Below are 22,270 nucleotides of genomic sequence, written 5' to 3'. Positions count from 1 at the left end.
GCGAGGCCATGTCTTAGGAGCTAAGAACCTGCGGTCCCCTGTCCAAGGCTGGGCAGAGTTGCTCTGCAGGTCGTGTCTGTTGCATGAATGACTGACTGAGGGAGCCACAGGGAAACTGGCAGAGCATCTAGGCGTCAGCCTGTAAGCAACTTCCCCAGAGAGACTTGCCTGCACCCCTTCTAACAGCTGATTACTGCGCATGCGTGTCTGCCGCAGGCTGGCTGGCACTGTCTGGAGCCCACTGGGAGGGGGACCCCTTCCGGCGAAGCTAGGCCAGGGGCTCCAGTGCTTCGCTGTGACTTGGAGGCCGGCACTGGGACGTGTGGAGTGAGCATGTGCTAGCAAGGAAGATGTCTGCTTACTGTGATAACCTTGCATCCTGTGCACAGAAGACCCTCCAAACCGCTGGTGTGTAGTAATGAACTGTGAATGAGCCAACAAATGAATGAATGAATGAATGAATGAAGAGCTGGAGAGCAGGGGATGGGCGCTTCCTGAAAGGAAAAGGCCTTCTCCCCAGCAGGGGCCAGCTCTGCAGGGGGTTGGAGGATCCCAGTAGGGACCTGGGCAGGCAGCCCACCCAGGAGTGTGCCTGGTCCCGGAGGCACAACCAGGGCTACTCCCTGGAGAGCACCTGGCACAGACCAGCCTGGTTTGGGGGCTCCAGGAAGGTTCCCAGGCTCTGGACTGAACCCCCATGATCTCTCATCGCTCTTCCTGGGAGGAGAAGGGCCCACAACCTCTGCTGGGGGCTCTGTGGGACTAGAATTCCTTTGCATGTGGAGTCCCCCCCATCTGAACCCTGGGCCAGTGGGGAGGCAGGCAGTCTTCTGCTCTCCCCAAAACTTCTTGTTTTGCCCGGGCACGCCCCATGACTGACAGATGCAAATGTCCCGCCGGGCCCCCGCAGGCCGCGCTCGGCCTCCCCAGACCGCTTGCTCGCTCGCCTCCCGGCCAGCTACTCCTTTATCTTATCAAAGCCCAGTAATTACAATTGCTATTTTGTTTCCTCGAATCTGCAATCAGAGCTCCCGGGCCCAGATGAGGGAGCGCCTGTCAACCTGATCGCTGAGTGACAGCCCGGCCACCTTCCCCGGCCGCCCCCACACTCCGCAAACACAAACACACACACGCACACACACTCCCTCGCCTGCAAACACAAACACACACCCCTCGCCAACACAAACGGCCCCTTCTCCGCAAACACGCCCTCGCCGGGACCCAAACACACACCTCAGCGTCCGCCCCAAAGCGCCCCTCGCCCCCCACCCCCGGCCCGGGGCGCTCGGATCCAAAGCCCGGACCGCGCTCCGACCACGCGCGCCGCCTGCGTACCGCGCCCAAAGCGCCGCGCGCCCACAAGCACATCGCCGAGACTGCAGCTGCACTTTGGCCCCCAGAACTCTGGCCTGTCCCTCCTCCCAGGGTCTGCAAACTCCGAGTCCGTCTTCACCCCCGGCGCTCCTACTGTGCGCTGAGAGGGCAGAGAAGGGGACTCGGGGGCCAGCGGAGGCAGGGCGGGAGGAAAAGCAACCCCCTGCTGTGCCCGTGGGGCGCCCCGTCGGGCCGGGAGACCCTGGGACAGAGGGACCGATGTGGATTGGGCTCCCACTGCGGGCAGGAGCGCGCTGCGAGCGCCGCGGCGCGCGCGCGGTGGGGGGGTATACACTGGGGTGGGCCCCGCCGCGCCCGCGCGGCTTCCCAGAACAGATGACTCGGCGCAGTGCTCATCGGGGCTCGCGCACCTCCAGCCAAGCACGTGTCTAGGGCTTCGGATAGGAAGGTTCCAACACGAGCCCTTCGAATGAAGGCATGCGTGCAAGCCCAGCAACTTTATTCCCTCGCTTTGCGTCTGAAATTCGCCCCAGGTGCACCCTCGCGCGGAGCGCACGGCTCCGAGGCCCCGACACGGCGCAAGGCGACGGCTCCTGGGACGTCTCCGGCGGCGGTGCGGCCACCCGCGCTTCCAGCGTCGCCCACCAGAGGGCGCCAGCTCCGCTCTCCCCTCTCTCCCCTTCCATCCAGGGCCGCTGAGGCCACTTGTCCCAAGGCTGGCGCCCTCAGCCCTGGCTCCCCTGGGACCCTGGTCACCACAGCACAGAGAAGAGTCACCTTCCTTTGTCCTCAACTTGTGGAAGAAGGCAGGTTGAAAATGAACCCCCTAGCACCTCCCCACACCATAGGGCAAAACCCTGCTCTTTCCCAGTTGCTTCAGAGTGCTGCCCTGCACGGTCAGGACCCCGCCTGTCCCAGTGCAGCCCTTTCTCCGTCCCCGGGGCCCTCCCCCCGGCCCACGTACTTGTCCAGCAGTTGGTGCTGGCGTTGGCCTGACCCCTGCAGGGCCCTGTTTTCAGTCCATCCTCAGCCTGTCTGGCCCCAGGCTGTCTGGGGAGGTAACTCTTGGTTTGTTTATTTGTTTGTTTGTGGGGCACTGATCCCTCCCACCCCCCCCCCACCCCCATCATCACAGCTGCTGAACTGCTGACCCCAGAGCCGGTCACCCTCATATCAGCTGCCTCCCCTTCTTGTCCTGGCACAGCGGCAGCCAGGCCCCAGAACCACTGGGGGCCCCCAGGCCAGGCGGTGTGCCAGGGGGCAGGGACCCCTGGGCCCAGGAGACCAGTTCCCACAGGCCCCTTTCTGCCCCCATATGCCAGGCCACCGGGATTCTGGTTTCCCTGTCACCCAATCTGGTCAGTCCCTTCCATCTGGCCCCTGGAATCAGGTTTCTAAGGGCCCAGCGCACTCAGGAAGGGCTGGCAAGACTGGAAGGAGGAGTGAAGGCTGGTCCCCGCCCCACCTCTCACCAGCCCTCCTTGGGTCAGAGCCCCCTTACCAGGCAAGGGATGCACATTCCTCAGGCTGCTTATCTGCCCCCTGCCCATCAGCCTGAGTGCTGACAGAGGCCCAGGCCCCTTGTTTGGACACTGATAACCTCCTGCGACGGCCCTCCCCCACCTGCAGAGGCTGGGAACCTGCAGGGTGTTGGGAGGTCCCAGGCCTGGTGCTGGCTCAGGGCTCTAGGGACAGAAAGATCCCACACTGTCCCACTCCCCCAGACCCAGGGGCACCCTCGGTGCTTCCACAGTGCCACCTGGTGGTCCCTAGGGAAATGTCACCTGGATTGGGAAGAAGCCACACAAACTGGTTGCAAAAAACCTCGGGCCACTTTATTTCAACCTTTACCCAAAAATGTAAAAAGTGTTAAAAATGTATCCTTCTAAGCTTCACACACTGACCTCGGATACTCAGAGGGAGGGGAGCTGAGAAGGTCAGGACAAGAGATCAGAACTCCTCCCACCCCTACAGAAAAGGGCAGTGCCAGGCTGGGGGCAGTTCCGGAACATCGGGGTCCCGGGGAGACCCGGCCCCTTCCCTCCTAGCTCTGGCCAGATCCTTCCCCCGCAGCCGAGCCCCAGAGTCTGCTCTTCAATGGAGAAGAAACATCTGAAATTCTTGAAACTTGTCCAGGAACATGGTGCATGGTGCACACCGCGGGCAGCCGGCTGACCTGAGAAAGCAAACAAGGGTTCAACACTCAGGCCCTCATCTGCTGCACGCGCCCAAGACCCGGCTGGCACTCCTCCCCCTTACTCACCGGCAAGCGCTAGGGCCTGCCCCCCTGCTTTTTGGCAGGCAGGATGGGGCACAACTCAGCTTCATCCTCTTCACTCTCCTCTTCATCGCTCTCCTCTTCCTCAGAGATATCATTGCTTATGGTGACTGGGAGGCAGACAGACAGTGTGGGGTGGGTTAAAGCCAGACCCCGGTCACACCACACCATGCTCTGTGCCACTAGGTTTCCAGGGACCCTGACCCCCCAGAGCTCCCAGGTCTAGCTGGGGAGAGCCCAGGTTCTCCAACTGGGTGACAAAAGCCAAGAGAGGCCACGTCACTGGAAGAGCTGGGACAGGCTCCCTGGAGGAGAGGCAGCAAATGGAGGGCGCGTACTGGAGGAGGCACGGCCTGCGGGGCACTCAGGCTACATGCGGCTGCACCTGCAGACGTGGCCAGGACGAGACAGGAGTGTGACGGGGAGGAAGGCCACGTGGGGAGACCACCAGAGGCGAAGGAGAGCCCCCCCCTCACCAATCTGGTGTCGCCCAGTGATCCGCACAGGGCCGGAGCCCGACTTCAGGCGGAAGGTTACAGGTGGCTGGAGCTGGAAGTCATCCAAGCTGAGCTGGGAGGAAGACAAGGAGGAAAAGTCTGGTCCACCAGGCCTTGTGTGACCAGTACTGAAGTCTACACACACCCACCCACCCACACACACACATGCACACACGCGTGCACGCGGTACGCTTGGGGCACTCACCATGGGTTGACAGGACAACCTGAGGTTGGCCACAGGGACAGCAATTTCCTGGTGGTCGTGGTTCCGGGCCACAACCTCCACCACATTACACTCGTCCTTGGCCCCCTCGGTGAGGCAGAGCTGGGAAGAGTACACAGGGCCTCAGGGTCTCCTCAAGGCAGGGAGACCACCACATGTGAAGCCATCTACCCTAGAATCTGCCGTCGGAGGTCCCTGGATCCCCTGGCCAGGGGAGCTGCCCACGTCTGGGGTCGGGGGTGGGATGGGGGAGAGGTCCAAAGCGCTGCCTGCCCAGGTGTACTCCTCGCCACCCCCTCTTCTGCCCCTCACCATGGTCAATGCCAGCACGTGCTCTGCATCATCCTCTTCCTCTACCTTGAAGGTGAAGGAGCGCGTGTGCCCGGAGAGCTCACAGCCTGGGAGAGAGTGTGAGTATGCGTGACTGCGTGTCTGGGGGCGAAGGGGCGTCTCACCAAGCCCCGGTCACGTGCAGCCATGGACTGACTGGCCACCAGAACCCTGGGGCCGCCCCGCCCATCCGGAGCAGGGGTCCCTCCGCTGCCTGCCACTCGAAAGGCCGGAGCCAGGCTCCCTGTCCGCGACGAACAGCGAAGCAGCCCTCCGCCCCACCCACGTCGCGCACCCATCCGCATTCCTGTTCCTTCCCTCCACCTCGGGCGCCCCAGCACCGCCCTCAGCCTCTCCTCTCCCCAATACCGAAGAAAAAACTGTCCATCATGACTGGGGCCGGGACCCGGAGACCTCCGACGCCCCCGGCACGGACACGGCTCTCCTGGCTCAAGACCGCTAAGGCGGCTGCAGCGCCGGCGGCCATGCTGCAAGGGTAGTGTCCAAATCCCGCCCCCGACACGTACAAAGCGAGGGACCTTGGCCCAGTTCCGGCCCCGCCTATTAAAGGAGACGCTCAGTGTGGGAGAGAGGAGGCATCCTAACCGAACTGGCAGCTCCGGCCGGTCTCGCCCAGGAGTGCGCCGCCTCCGCTCAAACCTGCGTCAAGACCACAGAGGTAACTGCTCGGAAGGACGCATCGGGGGTAATGTTCCTTTCCTCCGTCACCTGCACCTCCTGGCACCCCGTACAGTGTCGCCTGTGCGCCAACCCGGAGTAAGCTTTCGTTAAAGGAGGTGCGGTGTGAACACCTCCCCTGCTCCCTCCCTCCGCAAAGGCGGGGCTGAGAGGAGGGCTCCTCTAGGGGAGAGCTCAAGTTTGTGGGCCAAGGAAGATCCCTTGCTTGAGGAACCCCCGGCCAAGTCCCATTCTCAGCTCTCTAGCAGACACCCTCTCTACGGGCCCTGCGGCTTGCTCCTGCGGCTTGCTCCGCAGATGGGCCAGTTAGGAGGGCTGTGACGGGCAGCTGATCCTGGCATTCCAGCAATTCCAAGTCAGCTCAGGAACACCCTTCAGCCTTCACATTTTTTCTCACAAAACCTGGGCCACTCCCTCCATCTTTCACCTCCTTATTAAGAAATAAGGCAAACTCGGTGTTGCCTATCCTGTTAGATCGCACAATCTCAGACTGGCTGCACTACTTCATAAACTGGGCATGCCTAAAATGCAGTCCGCTTTGCTTCTGCCTTGCTTTGTGGGAAATCTGGAAGGAGCCTGCAGGGGAGGGGTGCCTGCAAGCGCAGCCTCTAACTTGGGGCAGCCGTGGGCTGAGGGGCATCGGAGAAGCAGATTCACACAGCACAACAATACACGCATTCACTTCAAGTTTTATTTTGCCTCTTGCATGGTCTTCAGATAGTTTTACAGTTCGTATTCTATAGGAACTGAGCTGTGATCTAAACAATCAATGAAATGTCATTCCAACTTTAATAAATACTCATAACCACAGAAGGTAGTATAGCTCTTTATGATCCTAGAGTGATGACGGTATAGACCCAGACATCTGTTTCATATGGTTAACAACTGTGACCAGAGATAAGCCAAAATGATTCTTAAAACCAAGATAAAACCAAAAGCAACTTGCTGAAAACCCTGATTGCTGATGAGGCTGACCCTGGAATCCTCCAGATAAAATGCCAGAACTGTCCACAAGCGTTTGAGATGCACTCAGGAAACTTCGGCCTAAGTTTTAAACAGTTATCTTGGGATTTTCCCTTTACCTCAGCTCTCAAAAATGCAAACCTGGCTCCAGCTGTTCAGTACACCATTATCCTTCTCCCGGTTAAGGTTTCTACCCTAAACATGAAGCACCCCTTTCTTCTCACCCATTCGGTATACATTCTTGGTTGGAAGTCACTAGGCGCCACTGCATACAATGCTTTACAATTCTCTCAAAAACCACATTGGTGGACTTCTATGAAGAAAAATGATTCAAGTTTCCTTCACTCAGCTCAAAGTTAAACACCTGATTCAAAACTGTAAGGAAGATAACAAAAGTTATGAAATCTATGGAGAAGTCAACCAGCCATGATTAAAAAATGAATCCTAGAGAGATTACCTTCCAGCCTCATGTTCAGAATCATTAAGAACACCAAATCTAAATTAAAACACATGAAGCTTTCAGAATCTGTGATTAAAGGAAAAAGAGGGTAAACCATAAATCATTGGTTAAAGTGTGCTCATTCTTTAAAAATTAGTTATAAACATGCAAGAATTAAAGACCAGTAGTAACTGGTCTTGACATTAAAGGACAACTGATCTAAGGGCAAATGGGATCAGTCAGTCCCGAGCCCTACTGGACAGATGTCCAAACTAACACTTCGCATGCTGACCTGCCACTGAGGTGAATTTCCAGAAGTGACTGCACTTTGCAACAGACTGAGTCCTAAGTTAGGCTCTCATACCCAAAATGGTCCTGGCCGAGCCCAAGGTGGGAGAGGCGCTTTAAAAATAAAACTTCTAAAGAAAAAAACCCCAAAGACAAAAGAAAAGAAATCCACCTTACACTGATTTACATTCTTCAAAGTGCCATCCTGAACCCGCACCCTTTCATTTTCAAAAGGAAAAATTTTACAAAAACAGTGAACACAAAGGATAGTCAGTTACAGCTAGTAGTTTATATACAATGAAGTTTACAAGTTTGTCAATTTTAGGCTTTTGCCACAAACCAACTGCACATTTGTCCCTACAAAGCACAAGCTGGAACCAATGGTCACTACAGGAGACAACTGGCCAGGGCTTTACAAAAAGCAGAAATATTGAAATCATTTATTCACCCTAAACTAATGCCGCAACCATCCCAACTGGGAATCTCCACGCTGAAGCCTCTGAAACCCACTAAATCTCTCTCATCACTGCTATGTCCCCAAAGAATGAGATACTTCACTCAAGACTGAGGGTGACAGAGGTGATATTACTCTTAGGGGAGAAATGCAACCACACTGGATGCAGAAAATAGTGCTGACTACATTTATTGAGGAGCCCCTTTCCCTGCATATGCCCACGTAAGAGGTCTTGGTGGCACCTAACACAACACACAAGACCCAACCCCGAGAAGAGGCCTATGTCTCTGTTCCATACAGAATCTGCAGCAGTACTATCTTCTCCCAGTGAGTAGTCTGCAGTGCGCCGGGTGAGTTTTACAGTCTTCTTGGTTTCCAATTCAGTTGGCTGATTTGTTGCCGCTCTAGAAGCTGAACTGTATGAAGACCCCAACCACCACCCACGAGGTGGAGTTAAGAGACTTTTGGACAGTTCACAGTGCCAACACATGTCACAGGCTCCGACCAAGTATAACAACATCCTTTGGAAATCCTTCCATTTTTGCAATTTCAAAACAGCCTAACTTGCTGTAAAATTCCAGAATTCTTTTATCATCTGGTCTCACTTCACAGAAAGCCCCCCGGGAGCCTAGAAATAAAACAAATATCCAAAACATAAAATTATGGATATGAGTTAGGTTAATCTTTAATATATCTAATATAGATAATAGAAGCTCTCAGCTCCTAAATTTCATTCCACAATTTATAAAAGCTCCTAAATTTCTATACTTCAATTTTAAAAGTTCATTATTAAAAAGGTCATAGAATTTCACTAAAAAAGAAATCAAGGCAAACAACAACCAAATAACCAAGAAGTTGTGTATTCTAAGACATACCCCACATGTCTGCATGATTCAGTTTCAAGAACGTTGACTTATCTTTTCCTCAGTTATTTAAATTAGCCCACAAAGGGGATATTACCAACTCAAAGATGCAACAGTAAACTAAGTGCATTCTCATGTATCAACAATCCTCCTATGAGAGCTTAACAAACTACCCATTTTCACAATGCCCAAGGTCTTTTACTTTTTTTTTTCTTTTTTAATTTGACAGGTAAGAGTTATAGACAGAGAGGTCTTCCTTCCGTTGGTTCACCCCCCCAAATAGCTGCTACAACCGGTGCTGCGCCGATCCAAAGCCAGGAGCCAGGTGCTTCCTCCTGGTCTCCCATGCGGGTGCAGGGGCCCAAGCACCTGAGCCATCCTCCACTGCCTTCCCGGGCCACAGCAGAGAGCTGGCCTGGAAGAGGAGCAACCGGTGCCCATATGGGATGCCGGCGCCACAGGCAGAGGATTAAGCAAGTGAGCCACTGCAACGGCCTAGCGTTTTGTTTGTTTGTTTTAAGGTTTATTATTTGAAAGGCAGAGTTACAGAGAAGCTGAGGCAGAGAGAGGTCTTCCATCCGCTGGTTCACTCCCCAATTGGCCGCAACGGCCAGAGCTGCGCCAATCTGAAGCCAGGAGCCAGGAGCTTCTTCTGGATCTCCCACGTGGGTGCAGGGGCCCAAGGACCTGGGCCATCTTCCACTGCTTTCCCAGGCCATAGCAGAGAGCTGGATCAGAAGTGGAACAGCTGGGACTAGAACCGGTGTCCATATGGGAGGACGGCATTGCAAGCGGCGGCTTTACCTGCTCCGCCACAGTGCTGGCCAGTCTTTTACATTTTTAAAGAACCATTTAAAAGAAGACTATGCAGAGACCAGCACTGTGGCACAGTGGGTAAAACCACCAACTGCAGTCCCAGCATCCCATATGGGTGCTGGCTCAAATCCCAGCTGTTCCACTTCCAATCCAGCTTCCTGCTAATGGCCTGGGCCTCTGCACCCTGTGGGAAATCAGGAAGAAGCTCCTGGCTTCATATTGGCCCAGCTCCAGCTGCTGTGACCATTTGGGGAGTGAAGCAGAAGATGGAAGATCTTTTTCTCTCTCTGCCTCTTTGTTACCCTTTCAAATCAATCAATCTTAAAAAAAAAATATGCAAATAGAGACCATATGCAGCTCTTAAAAACTAAAACATTTAATACCTAGCTCTTTACAGAACAAGTTTTCATATTACTAATGTAAAGCAAATATTTTTAAATTAAGGTTGCATTTAGATAAAAAACACTTATGTTTCTCCCTTTAGGTTCATTTAAAATTTTCAAACATTATTTTTGGGCCCCTAGGCAAAAGAAATATAACCTCATGTGCTTATTTCTCATTTAGTTAGGGCTCACAATAGGCATTCATAGTGTAAAAGAACATTTTTCAATGGTTAACACACTTGATTTCTTGCACTATTAATGATGTAGAAACCAAAGCTTAAAAAGTGGGGAACGGAATGGGTAAACTAACAATTCATTTCTTTGCATTTTTATCCTAAAGCATACTCCTGCCTCTATCTTGCCTATGACAACTCCATGAATATGTACTCACCGTTAGCCTTCAGTGAAGAAAGAAGGCAGGCCATCATGCTTTTGGCTACACTTGGGTCAGTTACTTTTTTGTGAATATCCATTTTTATCAGAGAAGGGAAGTTGGCAAGGAAAGTTTCTGGCAACACTTCCTGTTCTTCATGGAAACTCAACATTATTTTCTGTAAAAGAAAGAATGAATCTCTTGACTTTCATTAGTTACCTATCATACACCTATTAATTACAGAAGTCAGCAAGCAGTAATGAAAGCAATATGTTAATAACTCTTCTAGTCATTACATCATCATTACAGTCATTACAAAACTAATGGGCTTGTGTGATTCCAGCTGAATTTTCCTTTAAAGATTTATTTGAAAGACAGAGTTACAGAGAGACCTTCCATTCACTGGCTCACTTCCCAAATGGCTGCCAACAACCAGGGCTGGGCCAGGCCAGAGCCAGGAGCCAGGAGCCAGTAGCTTCTTCCAGGCATCCCACATGGGTTAAACTACCACCTGTTTCTCTAGCACCCCATACTGGAGTGCTGGTTGAAGTCCCATCTGCTTCATTTCTGGTCCAGCTCCCTGCTAATGCACTGGGAAGGCAGCAGATGTGGCCACTGTCACCCAGGCAGGAGACCCAGATGGAGTTCCAGGCTCCTGGCTTCAACTGGCCTCAATCCTGGCTGTTACCACCATTTGGAAATGAACCAGCAGATGGATGATCTCTCTTTTCCTGTCACTCTGGTTTGTTTGTTTGTTTTTTAAAGATTTATTTGGAAGGCAGAGTGACAGAGAGAGCATGCACTTCTATCCACTGGTTCACTCCCCAAATGGCTGCAATAGCCAGGGCTGGGTCAGATCAAAGCCAGGAGCCAGGAACTTCATCCAGGTCTCCTACGTGGATGCAGGGGCCCAAGCACTTGGGCCATCTTGTGCTGCTTTCCCAGGAGCATTAACAAAGAGCTGGATCAGAAGTGAAGCATCTGGGACTTTACTGGCACTCATATGGGATGCTGGCACTGCAGGCAGCAGCTTAACCCATTACGGCACATTATGCCACAGTAATGCAGTCCCATTACTCTGCCTTTCAAATAAATCTTTGAAAAAAATTTATTAATAAAAATTTTGTCTAAATGCAATGTGGTATCCTAGATTGGATACCAGAACAGAAAGAGGATATTAATGGAAAACCTGGTTAATAGTTTGCAATTTAGTTAACTTGTGACAGAACAGAAATACTCCTATCAGAAAACTCTCAGAGAAGCTCACTATTATTCCAAATTATGATGTAAATATATTACTGAGAAGGGAAGACGGTCTCCTAATGAACAACTGAATGAAACATTTCAATTACCTAAACTTGCCCTGAGTATCCAACAGAAAGACTGTAACTCCTCAAGTTTGGTGTTTTAAAAGGAAGGGGAAAGCTTCTTTAGTTGTCTATATATTGTTTTTATTTGAAAAAACACAGATGCTCCTTGTCTTTCAACAGGTTTTTTAAAAAGATTTATTTATTTATTTAAAAGGCAGAATTCGGCAAGGGTTGGTGGGGTCTTCCATCTGCTTGTTCACCCCCAAAATGGTCCCAACAGCCAGGGCTGGGCCAGGCTGAAGCCGGGAGTTTCATATGGGTCTCCCATATGGGTGGGAAGGGCCCAAACACTTTGGCCATCTTCGGCTGCTTTCCCAGGCCATTAGCAGAGAGCTGGATAAGGGGAATAGCTGGGAATTGAACCGGTGCCCATCTGGTATGCTGGCATTGCAGGTGGTAGCTCTTCTCACTAGGCCGTAATCAGCTCTACTCTTGATTCTAGCTTCCTGCTAATGTGTTCCCGTGGGAGGCAGCAGAAGATGACTCAAGTAATTGGGGACCTGCCACCCACATAGGAGAACCAGATTCGGTTCCTGGCTCCTGGTTTCAGCCTGGCCCTGCCCTGGCTGTGGCGGGCATTTGGGGAATTTGTGGTGTAGTAAGCCAACTGATCAGTGATCTCTGTCTCCGTGTCTTCCCCACACCCTCTGCCTTTCAATTAAAAAAAAAAGCCTTAAAAAACCTGCTGTGTGCTTTTTCAGTGCAGACCTGCTCCCTCTGTGTAGAGGCAGCAGAGGACACTCGGGCATTCACCATGGCCAACAAAAAGCCCAAGGAAGGTGTCAAGAGTAAAAACAGTTGTTTGGCAGTGGTTAACAGACTGGTTGGGACATCCACATCTCATATCAGAGTAACTGAGTTCAAGTCCTGGCCCCACTCCAAAATCCAGTTTCCTTGTAATGGAGGCAGCAGGTGATGGTTCAAGTATTTGGGTCTCTGCACTTGTGTGGGAGATCTGGACTGAGCTCCAGCTGGCTTTGGCTTGGCTCAACCCTGGCTGTTGCAAGCATGTGGGGAGTGAATCATCAGTTGGAGATCTCTGTCTCTGTCTGCCTTTCAAGTAATTAAAAATAAACATAGCCGGCGCCGCGGCTCACTAGGCTAATCCTCCGCCTAGCGGCGCCGGCACACCGGGTTCTAGTCCCGGTCGGGGCGCTGGATTCTGTCCCGGTTGCCCCTCTTCCAGGCCAGCCCTCTGCTGTGGCCAGGGAGTGCAGTGGAGGATGGCCCAGGTGCTTGGGCCCTGCACCCCATGGGAGACCAGGAAAAGCACCTGGATCCTGGCTCCTGCCATCGGATCAGCGCGGTGCGCCGGCCGCAGCGCGCCAGCTGCGGCGGCCATTGGAGGGTGAACCAACGGCAAAGGAAGACCTTTCTCTCTGTCTCTCTCTCTCACTGTCCACTCTGCCTGTCAAATAAAAAATAAAAAAAAATAAAAATAAAAATAAACAATGAATTTTAAGATAGACTTTTTTTTTTTTTTTTTTTTTTGACAGAGTGGACAGTGAGAGAGAGACAGAGAGAAAGGTCTTCCTGGCCGGCGCCGCGGCTCACTAGGCTAATCCTCCACCTAGCGGCGCTGGCACACCGGGTTCTAGTCCCGGTCGGGGCGCCGGATTCTGTCCCGGTTGCCCCTCTTCCAGGCCAGCCCTCTGCTGTGGCCAGGGAGTGCAGTGGAGGATGGCCCAGGTGCTTGGGCCCTGCACCCCATGGGAGACCAGGAAAAGCACCTGGCTCCTGGCTCCTGCCATCGGATCAGCGTGGTGCGCCGGCCGCGGCGGCCATTGGAGGGTGAACCAACGGCAAAGGAAGACCTTTCTCTCTGTCTCTCTCTCTCTCACTGTCCACTCTGCCTGTCAAAAAAAAAAAAAAAGAAAGGTCTTCCTTTGCCGTTGGTTCACCCTCCAATGGCCGCCGTGGCTGGCGCGCTGCGGCCGGCGCACCGCGCTGATCCGAAGACAGGAGCCAGATGCTTCTCCTGGTCTCCCATGGCATGCAGGGCCCAAGGACTTGGGCCATCCTCCACTGTACTCCCTGGCCACAGCAGAGAGCTGGCCTGGAAGAGGGGCAACTGGGACAGAATCTGGCGCCCCAACCGGGACTAGAACCTGGTGTGCCAGCACCACAAGGTGGAGGATTAGCCTAGTGAGCCACAGCGCCGGCCTAGACTAATTTGAATACAGAAGAGCAAAATGATTCTGCGGTACAGTTTAAGATTAAAAGGCATATACAACTTAGTAAACTAATGAAAGCCTACTGCAAACAAGGTTTTTCAATGAGGCAGATAAGGATCCTTTTCGATGGACCACCAATGAACAGACACACATGCACAGATGGAAATGCTAAGTCAAAGATATAACTGAGGGGCCAGCACAGTGGTTTAATAGGTTAAGCATCTGCCTACAATGCCAGCATCCCATATGGGCATCAGTTCAAGTCCTGGCTGCTCCACTTCCAATCCAGCTCCCCTGCTAATGCACCTGGGAAAGCAGCAGAGGATGGCCCAATTGCTTGGGCCCCCGCACCTGTATGGGAGACCCAGAAGAAGCTCCTGGCTCTTGGCTTTGGATTGGCCCTGCTCCAGCCATTGTGGCCATTTGGGAAGTGAATCAGCAGATTGGAAGACCTTTCTCTCTGTCTCTCCCTCTAACTCTGCCTTTCAAATAAATAAATAAATCTTTTTAAAAGGTCACAATCTGGTTCTACTACATCCTGATTTTCATAGTATAGTTTTCTCTATTTCATGTTCTCTTCCCCCATTCTTTTACTGTACATAAATTGTCTATGTAAAAAGGATATTGCCTTTTTTTTTTTTTTTTTTTTTTGACAGGCAGAGTGGACAGTGAGAGAGAGAGAGAGAGAAAGGTCTTCCTTTTTGCCGTTGGTTCACCCTCCAATGGCCGCCGCTGCAGCCGGCGCACCGCGCTGATCCTGGCAGGAGCCAGGAGCCAGGTGCTTTTCCTGGTCTCCCATGGGGTGCAGGGCCCAAGCACCTGGGCCATCCTCCACTGCACTCCCTGGCCATAGCAGAGAGCTGGCCTGGAAGAGGGGCAACCGGGACAGAATCCGGCGCCCCAACCGGGACTAGAACCCGGTGTGCCGGCGCCGCAAGGTGGAGGATTAGCCTATTGAGCCACGGCGCCGGCTAGGATATTGCCTTTTAAAAAAAAAAAAACTGAATGGCTAATTATGTATTTTGATTGACACCAAATGGAGATGCAATTGTGTATTAATGGCATGCTTAATGGGCTCTCAGTTTCAACAAAATACCATAATACTCCCAGAAATCCACCCCTAATTAATTCAATCAAATCTTCATCAGTTGGAGAATTGTACTGTTTCATTTATCGTTATGAAACCAAGAACAATTTTATAACTTCTATACATAGCTTTTACATGTAGGGCAATCTCTAAGAAGGGATAAATTACCCTAAAAAAAAAAGAAAAAGAAAAAAAAGAAAAACTAATCCTTTTTAAGGAAAGTACCTTGTTTAAACCTCTTGTTTAGGGGCTGGTGCTATGGTGCAGCAGGTTGACACCCTGGTCTGAAAGGCTGACATCCCATATGGGCGCCGGTTCGAGGCCCGGCTGCTCCTCTTCCAATCCAGCTCTCCGCTATGGCCTGGGAAAGTAGCAGAAGATGGCCCAAGTCCTTGGGCCCCTGCATCCATGTGGGGAGACCCGGAAGAAGCTCCTAGCTCCTGGTTTTGGATCAGCACAGTTCTGGCCGTTGCAGCCAATTGGGGAGTGAACCATCAGATGGAAGACCTCCCTCTCCCTCTCTCTGTCTCTCCGTCTCTCCTCTATGTAACTCTGACTTGCAATGAATAAATAAATCTTTAAAAAATAAAATAAAATAAACTTCTTGTTTAAAATGAAAAAAGCCCTGGGAATTATTTTTTGTAAAGAATTTAATGCGGCCAGTGTTATGCTATGGGTTAAGATACCATGTGCAATGCCAGCATCTCATATGGACACCAGTATGTGTCCTGGCTGTTCCACTTCTGATCCAGCTCCCTGCTAATGGGCATGGGAAAGCAGTGAAGATGGCCCAAGTGCTTGGGCTTCTGTCACCCACATAGGAGACCTGGACGAAACGCCTAGCTCCTGGGAGTTTCAGCCTGGTCCAGCTCTGGCTGTTGTGGCCATTTGGGGACTGAACCAGTTAATGGACAATCTCTGTGTAACTTTGCCTTTCAAAATAAATGAATCTTTTTTTAAGATTTATTTATTTATCATTTGAAAGGCAGTGTTAAGAGGCAGAGGCAAAAAGAGAGAGGGGTCTTCCATCTGCTGGTTCACTGCCCAAATAGCCACAATGGCCAGAGCTGGGCTGATCTGAAGACAGGAGCCAGGAGATTCTTCTGGGTCTCCCATGTGGGTACACGGGCCCAAGGACTTGGGCTATCTTCTACTGCTTCCCCAAGCCATAGCAGAGAGCTGGATCAGAAGTGCAACAGTGAAGATTTGAGTCAGCACCCATATGGAATGCCGACACTGCAAGTGGCAACTTTACCCACTATGCCACAGAGCCGGCCCCGTCAAATAAATGAATCTTTGGGGGAAAAAATTTACTTACCACTGATTTTTTATTTACTTTCATGTTATCTGAAGGACAGTGAGACAGACACCTTCTATCTGCTGGCTTACTACTAAAATGGCCCTCAAGAGCCAGGGCTGTGACAGGATTCAATGTGGGTCTCCCACATAGGTAGCAGGGGCCCAACTACTTGGGCCATCATCTGCCCCCATCCAGGGTGCTCATTAGCAGAAAGCTGGAATTGGGAATGGAGATGGGACTTTAACGCAGGCATTCAGATATGGGACATGGGCATTCCAGGCAGTAACTTAATCACTGGGCCAAATGACCACCCAACACAGAGGTTTTACGATGCATCTGTTTACTTTTCCAATAAGTACTTTATGAGAAAACAAAGCCATTGCCATAGTAAATTTTAAACCCAAGTTTTACCTCAGCTTCAGAGAGCTCTTTGTCACCATTTGGCTTGGTATACTTTTCTTGCATGAAGGGAATCCAGGAAATTTTACACTTCTTAATGAAGGGGGTCACATCTACAGTGCCCAGAGCATAGCCACATATGCCATCTTCGTCTTCTAGGACAAAGCAGTAATCCAAGCTTAAGGAAAGCAGTCCTCCTACTAACCTGCTCAGAAGGGAAGAGGCCAGAGTAAGCATCTAGGCTCCTAACACAAACTCCAGACTCCAGTGGTGCAAGATCCGATACATTTAAAGAGTAATTCATGAAACTACATGTCCATAAAATAAAGTGGAAGTGCACACATTAATTTTGAGATTTTACTAAAACTCAAGTGGGATTAAAAAAAGTTTGAGGCCAGCACTGTGCCGTAGTAGGTTAAGCTTCTGTCTGCAGCACTGACAACCCGTATAGGTGCCAGTTCAACTCCCAGCTGATCTACTTCCGATCCAGCTCCCTGCTAATGGCCTGGGAAAGCAGTGGAAGACAGCCCAAGTGCTTGGGCCCCTGCACCCATGTGGGAGATGCAGAAGAAGCTCCTGGCTTCAGAGGGACCCAGCTCTGGCCAATGCGGCCATTTGTGGAGTGAACCAGCAGATGAAACACCTCTCCCTCTCTCTCTGTAACTCTGCCTCTCAAATAGGTAAATATTTTTTTTTGGTGATTCTGATATTCTTTTTTAAGATTTATTTATTTATTTGAAAGGCAGAGTTAGAGAGAGGCAGAGGCAGAAAGAGAGAGAGGTCTCCAATCCATTGGTTCACTCCCTAGATGGCCACAATGGCCGAAGCTGCACAGATATGAAGCCAGGAGCCAGGAGCCTCTCCTGGGTCTCCGACGCAGGTGTGGGGGCCCAAGGACTTAGGCCATCTTCCATCACTTTCCCAGGCCAGAGCAGAGAGCTGTATCGGAACTAGAGCAGCTGAGACTTGAATCGGTGCTCAAGCGGGATGGTGGCACTGCAAGCAATGGCTTTACCCACTACACTACAGCGCTGGCCCTGTAAATAATCTTAAAAATATATATATATATATATGTCCAGGGGATGGTGGCATAGCAAATTGAGCTGCTGCTTGAGAATCCTGTACTGAAGCACAGGTTCAAGTCCTAGACACTCTGGACTCTGCTTCCAATCCAACTCCCTGTTAATGCACCTGGGCTGCTGCCAACCATGTGGGAGACCCAGATGGAGTTCCAGGCTTTTAGCTGCAGCCTGGCCCATACCCAGCCGTTGTGGGCATTTAGGGAGTCAGCCAACGGACGGAAGATCTTTCTCTGTCACTCTGCCTTTGAAATAAATGTCTTTAAAAACAAAAACAAAAACAAAAAATTCCAGCCATCAACTCCCCTCAAACTGATAAATCTATGAAATGTCTACTCCCAAATCCAAATAATTATCACATACTTGTCTCCAATAAGGTCAGGCTGACTTTGAAAAGGTAAACCCACTCCATCATCATACATTTCTCTGCAAATCTTGTACACGGAAGCCTGAAAATATAATCTAGTTAAGCAAAACACATCAAGAAAAATAGCAACAAAATCTAATATGACTCATAAATCAGTCTGCAAAAGAGTTAACAAACCATCTGACCTGTCAGAACTATTACCACTGCTTTGTTAAATAAATACTTAATCACTGAGTCAGATTAATAAAACTAGTAGAAAACAACATGGTTTTAGTAAACAATAAGAACTGCTTTGTAGGGGACAGTTTTTGGTAGTAAATTATGGATTCAAAAGCCAGCAAACTTTGAAGCTGAGAACCTCTCAACTTCCTTTAAGAATACTTCCAACATGTTTTATTAAACAAGTTACTGTTTTTCAGTAAACTTGCTTTTTTCTGTTGCTGAGTAATAGCCTATAGGCACTTCACAACTGAAAATTCCAGAATATACTGGAGAAAAATCAGTCAAGCACAACCCATCATTTGGATGTCTGACTGTTTTGTAACTCCAACTCTGAATATATTTCAGCTTTTTTAAAGGGACTCAGGATAAGATGCTACCCTAACTTAAGGAGACAGAAATCTTTAAGTTCTCTCTCAAACTACCCTCCACTCCCGTGTTAAATGTTTTAGTTAACTTTCTCCTATATTTTAAGATATATTCATTTAGCCTGTGAATTCAAGGGAAATTTTTAAGTGTATACCATAACCACACACCAAGTTGGCAGGCAGGCAATTACCTCATCTTTAGGAAAATATGGTCTGATAGTATAAACTTTGGAGGTAGGAGTCAGTGGGGGTGGTTGAAAAAAGAGATCATTTGCCCCATCAATTGGCAACAAACGCTGTGGGAAGAAAAAAGGAAATGGTTTAGTAACAGGAAAATACTCATTTCTTTACATGGGTGTGCACTGCAGATTACCAACTTAACATTAACTGGCTACTGCAGGCAGACCTAAAGAAGAGGGGTATACTATGCTTTACTAATATAAACACCTCTTTGCTGGGGGAAGGGAGTGCTTCTGAATAGAAATTATCCAAACTGACTTACACAGCTTTAGTGGCATATTAATGGGAATTTAAATTTACAATAATAATAAAAAAAAAAAAAGCAAAATCTATTCCAATTATGACAGATCTATGTTTTTTCTTTAAACCAATCTTAAATAGACCATCTCTCTATTAAAAGATGGCAGAACAGAATGTCAGGAGGAGAGGTTTGGTCTGAAGAGGGTTATCTGTCCAGGAGACGCTTTATCCCCAAAGCAATGCGCTTCAGTTTGCTGTGCGCAGCAGAGCACCTGTTGGGGGGAGAAAAGTAGAGCACCGGAAAAGTCCATGAACAAATTCCAACAGAGAAAAAGCTTCCTATTTTTTCACATTTTCATTAATGGGCTATTCTTTCATGCTTAAGTTATACTTCTAAAACAAAGAGAAAACTATCCAAGTCCTTTCACCAGTCTCTTGCATAAATTAGTCATTGTTTTTGCTCATGGAGTTTCCACTGGCAGACAAGCATGCGCGCATTGTGCATTGCGGGCGCAGATTAAAATGCTGTGCGACCTGCAAAGAAACAATGTGAAGTGTATACCTAGAGCCGCTGCGCTTCGCAGGCGCGGGGGGGATTGGCAGCATCTCCTTCAGAAATTACTGTGAAAGAGGAGGGAAAATTTGATTTAAAATCCAGCTATGTAACTAAATTGAATTTGGGACTAGAAAGCCTTCGGCAGACCAATCCTTCCAGCCATCTGATGCGCAACATAAGGTTTCTCATAAAACAAAGAAAATGTCAATTCAGTTGTGAATTCATATTGATACCTGGAACTCTCCTGCTAGACCACCTCTAAAGGCCCAGGGTTCTTGGTCTCCAATTAAGAACTGTGCTGAAGAATGACTACGACACCCTGTTGAGATCAGATCCAAGCGGAGAACGTTACGAGAAAGGGGATTTCCTGGGGTCTCAAATGTCCAACAAACTAACAAACACTTTGTGGATATAGCTCTCTAACAGTTGTAATCTGGGGTTTCAGGGCAAGGCTGTGATAATAATTACTTTTCAAAATTTAAAGTGTTATTTCAAAGCAGATGTTCCTTCTTCTAGTTCATGAATAATCACTGTTTTCAGTTCTTTCCTTACACACTGGAAGGAAAGTCAGTTCCAAGTTTGTCTGGGTCAAGTGGATACATTCCCTAGACACAGCTATCCAAATCAAGCCTACTGATTACTCTAACATGAAATTATGGTAACTACAGACTGAAATGAATTAGAGGATATATTTTATTATCACAGCCCATGAAGGAATTACACCTGTCTGAAGTCACATTTTACATTTTCAGGAAGGGTACGGGAAAGGGAGTAAGGAGGGAGGGGAATCTTGTCAGAAAACTAAGGTCAGCAGCAGAATAAATTTTAAAAACTTTAAAAAGCTGACAAAATGAAACACAAAATTTTAATTTTTTTGGACAAGGACAAAGTTCAGACATGGTTAGCTGTAACACCAGGCTGACAGATTCTGAGAAATAACAAGAGCCAACTAATGCTCCAGAGCGAAATAAAATATACTTTTTGTAAAAGGATGAGGCATCTTGCTTCCTCTGATCAGCCACTGTAAGTTTTGCAATGCACTCAACACATGTGTGAAACCAGGCTTTCAGATCTACCAGGCAGTATTTCTTGTCATTATTTAACCAAATTCACAGGCAATCATTCAAAAGCAAATGTTTAGAGGCCAAATCAAAATCACCTGCCTAGTCTTCTGACAAGATAAAGCAGCGCAATATAGTTCTTTTCCATTGGAAGACAGCATTCTACCTCCTGTTTTAAGTTAACAGTCTCATCAGTACAAGATATAGTGTGCTAGTCAGACAGTCCCAAAGCAAACCAATTTTTTGTTGACAATTCTGGCCCATTAAGAAATTATATCTGGGTTTGTCATTTTTTAGGGGTAGGGGTGTTTTTTAAAGTATAAAATATAATATTTGCAAAATAAATATGAAATAGGGTCAAAATTTAGACTATAAAGAGAATCTGCCCCATTCCATACCTCAGTGTAATTTACACTGCAGGAAAAAACTGCATCTCTCAAACTTTAATATCAGCCAATTTCCCCTACCCCCCCACTTTGAGACTACAACATAACTAGCACTTCCAACTATTACAATAGAGGAGCTGCATATACGAAGAGCTGTATAAATGAAAACATGGTTAATGCCTCAGTCGCTGCGCAAACGTGACTTCAGTTCATGCCTACTGCCCTTCAATCTACCTGAGCTCCCTCACAGATAGAACCTTTCAATTTAAACTAATTAATCAGGACGCGCTGTGAACATCTGCCGCTGTCCATCCAATAGTAGTAGACACTTGTGCTGAGGACTCTCCCATCTGTACACAATGGGGAAGAAGATAATAGAAGTCGTTAGTAATCAAAAGTACTGCATAGCCACATTCTTTAAAGGACTGAATGCCAGCTGGACTGGAAAGAGGAGGAAAACAAAGGACACTAATCAGTAACTAACTCCCTAAAATTACTATAGACTCATGAAAATACTCTAACCTGTCAGAGCTTCTGTAAAGTTATGTGGCTGCCAAGACAACTACTTAACACCTCACAAATGCTCTGATCTTGACTGTATAGCTATCTGTACAATTTGGGTAAGTTACCCCCATAATTGCACAGTAGAGATAAAGCTTGAGAAACAAAACTGCACGGCATATAATACAAAGTTTAATTTTTAATAATTCTTGAACTAAAAGCTGAATGTCAAATGCTTTAAATACTGCATTCTCAAGCTCAGTAACCCAGACTTCAGGTTCAAAACCCCTATGGGTCTTAGAAACTCAGCTTAGTCCCAATCAGGGGGCTGGCGCTGTGGTGTAGTGGGCTAACTCTCTGTCTGTGGCACCAGCATCCCATATGGACACCAGTTCACATCCTGGCTGCTCCTCTTCCCATCCTGCTCTCTGCTGTGGCCTGGGAAAGCAGCAGCAGATGGCCCAAGTGCTTGGGCCCCTGCACAGAAGAAGCTCCTGGCTCCTGGCTTCGGATTGGCCCAGCTCCAGACACTGCAGACATTTGGTTAGTGAACCAGTGGATGGAAGACTTCTCTCTGCCTCTCTGTAACTCTGCCTTTCAAATAAATAAATATATCTTTTAAAAAAAATCCTAATCAGGATTAAATACTACTTCACCAGAAACCTAGAAAACACATGTTGACACCCAATAATCAATTTAGATTTTTTTTTTAAAAGCTACCTCCCACCTCCAAGAGATATCCTGGAGCCTTTTAATGAGTAATTTCCTCTTCTAACAGTGGGTGTTTGGCACAGCAGTTAAGATCCCACTTGAGATGTTCACATTCCATCTCTGAGTGCTTGGCTCTGCTTCCAATTCCAACTTCCTGCAATTACACACCCTGGGAGGCAGCAGGTGATGGCTGAAGTACTTGGGTCCTCACCATCCATGTGGGAGCCGTAAACTGAATTCCCTGCTCCTAGCTTCAGCCTGGCCCAGCCTA

General features: G+C 48.9%; 2 protein-coding genes across 6 annotated transcripts in view; both read right to left on the bottom strand.

The window, feature by feature from the left end:
• Window positions 1-3,148: 3,148 nt before the first annotated feature.
• On the bottom strand, window positions 3,149-5,164 carry NPM3 (nucleophosmin/nucleoplasmin 3). Its single transcript, XM_002718668.6, has 6 exons — window positions 5,033-5,164; window positions 4,646-4,731; window positions 4,316-4,435; window positions 4,090-4,183; window positions 3,599-3,723; window positions 3,149-3,511 (listed from the first exon to the last, which is right to left on the bottom strand). Exons 1-5 carry the CDS (start codon window positions 5,148-5,150, stop codon window positions 3,608-3,610), a joined length of 534 nt encoding a protein of 177 aa, XP_002718714.1. The 5' UTR covers window positions 5,151-5,164; the 3' UTR covers window positions 3,149-3,511; window positions 3,599-3,607.
• Window positions 5,165-6,033: 869 nt separating this feature from the next.
• OGA (O-GlcNAcase) overlaps window positions 6,034-22,270 on the bottom strand; it is a 36,184-nt gene continuing 19,947 nt past the window's right edge. The window contains exons 11-16 of one of the 5 annotated variants that reach the window (XR_016221978.1): window positions 19,347-21,137; window positions 18,496-18,600; window positions 17,714-17,799; window positions 16,284-16,476; window positions 9,960-10,119; window positions 6,034-8,134 (exon numbers count right to left, since the gene is read on the bottom strand). Coding sequence is in view for 1 of the 5 variants with exons in the window: in XM_002718669.6 (XP_002718715.1) it covers window positions 7,998-8,134; window positions 9,960-10,119; window positions 16,284-16,476; window positions 17,714-17,799; window positions 18,496-18,600; window positions 19,574-19,659 (767 nt within the window). In the remaining 4 variants the exon portion in view is untranslated. The remainder of the gene's footprint in view (window positions 8,135-9,959; window positions 10,120-16,283; window positions 16,477-17,713; window positions 17,800-18,495; window positions 18,601-19,346; window positions 21,138-22,270) is intronic. The other 4 variants (XR_016221977.1, XR_016221979.1, XM_002718669.6 and 1 more) reach the window with 4 other exon arrangements.

This window comes from Oryctolagus cuniculus, chromosome 15, assembly GCF_051225735.1.
Source record: "Oryctolagus cuniculus isolate XC-2025 breed Fujian yellow rabbit chromosome 15, ASM5122573v1, whole genome shotgun sequence".
NCBI classification, from domain to species: Eukaryota; Metazoa; Chordata; class Mammalia; order Lagomorpha; family Leporidae; genus Oryctolagus; species Oryctolagus cuniculus.
This window is presented reverse-complemented; position numbering and strand designations above follow the sequence as displayed.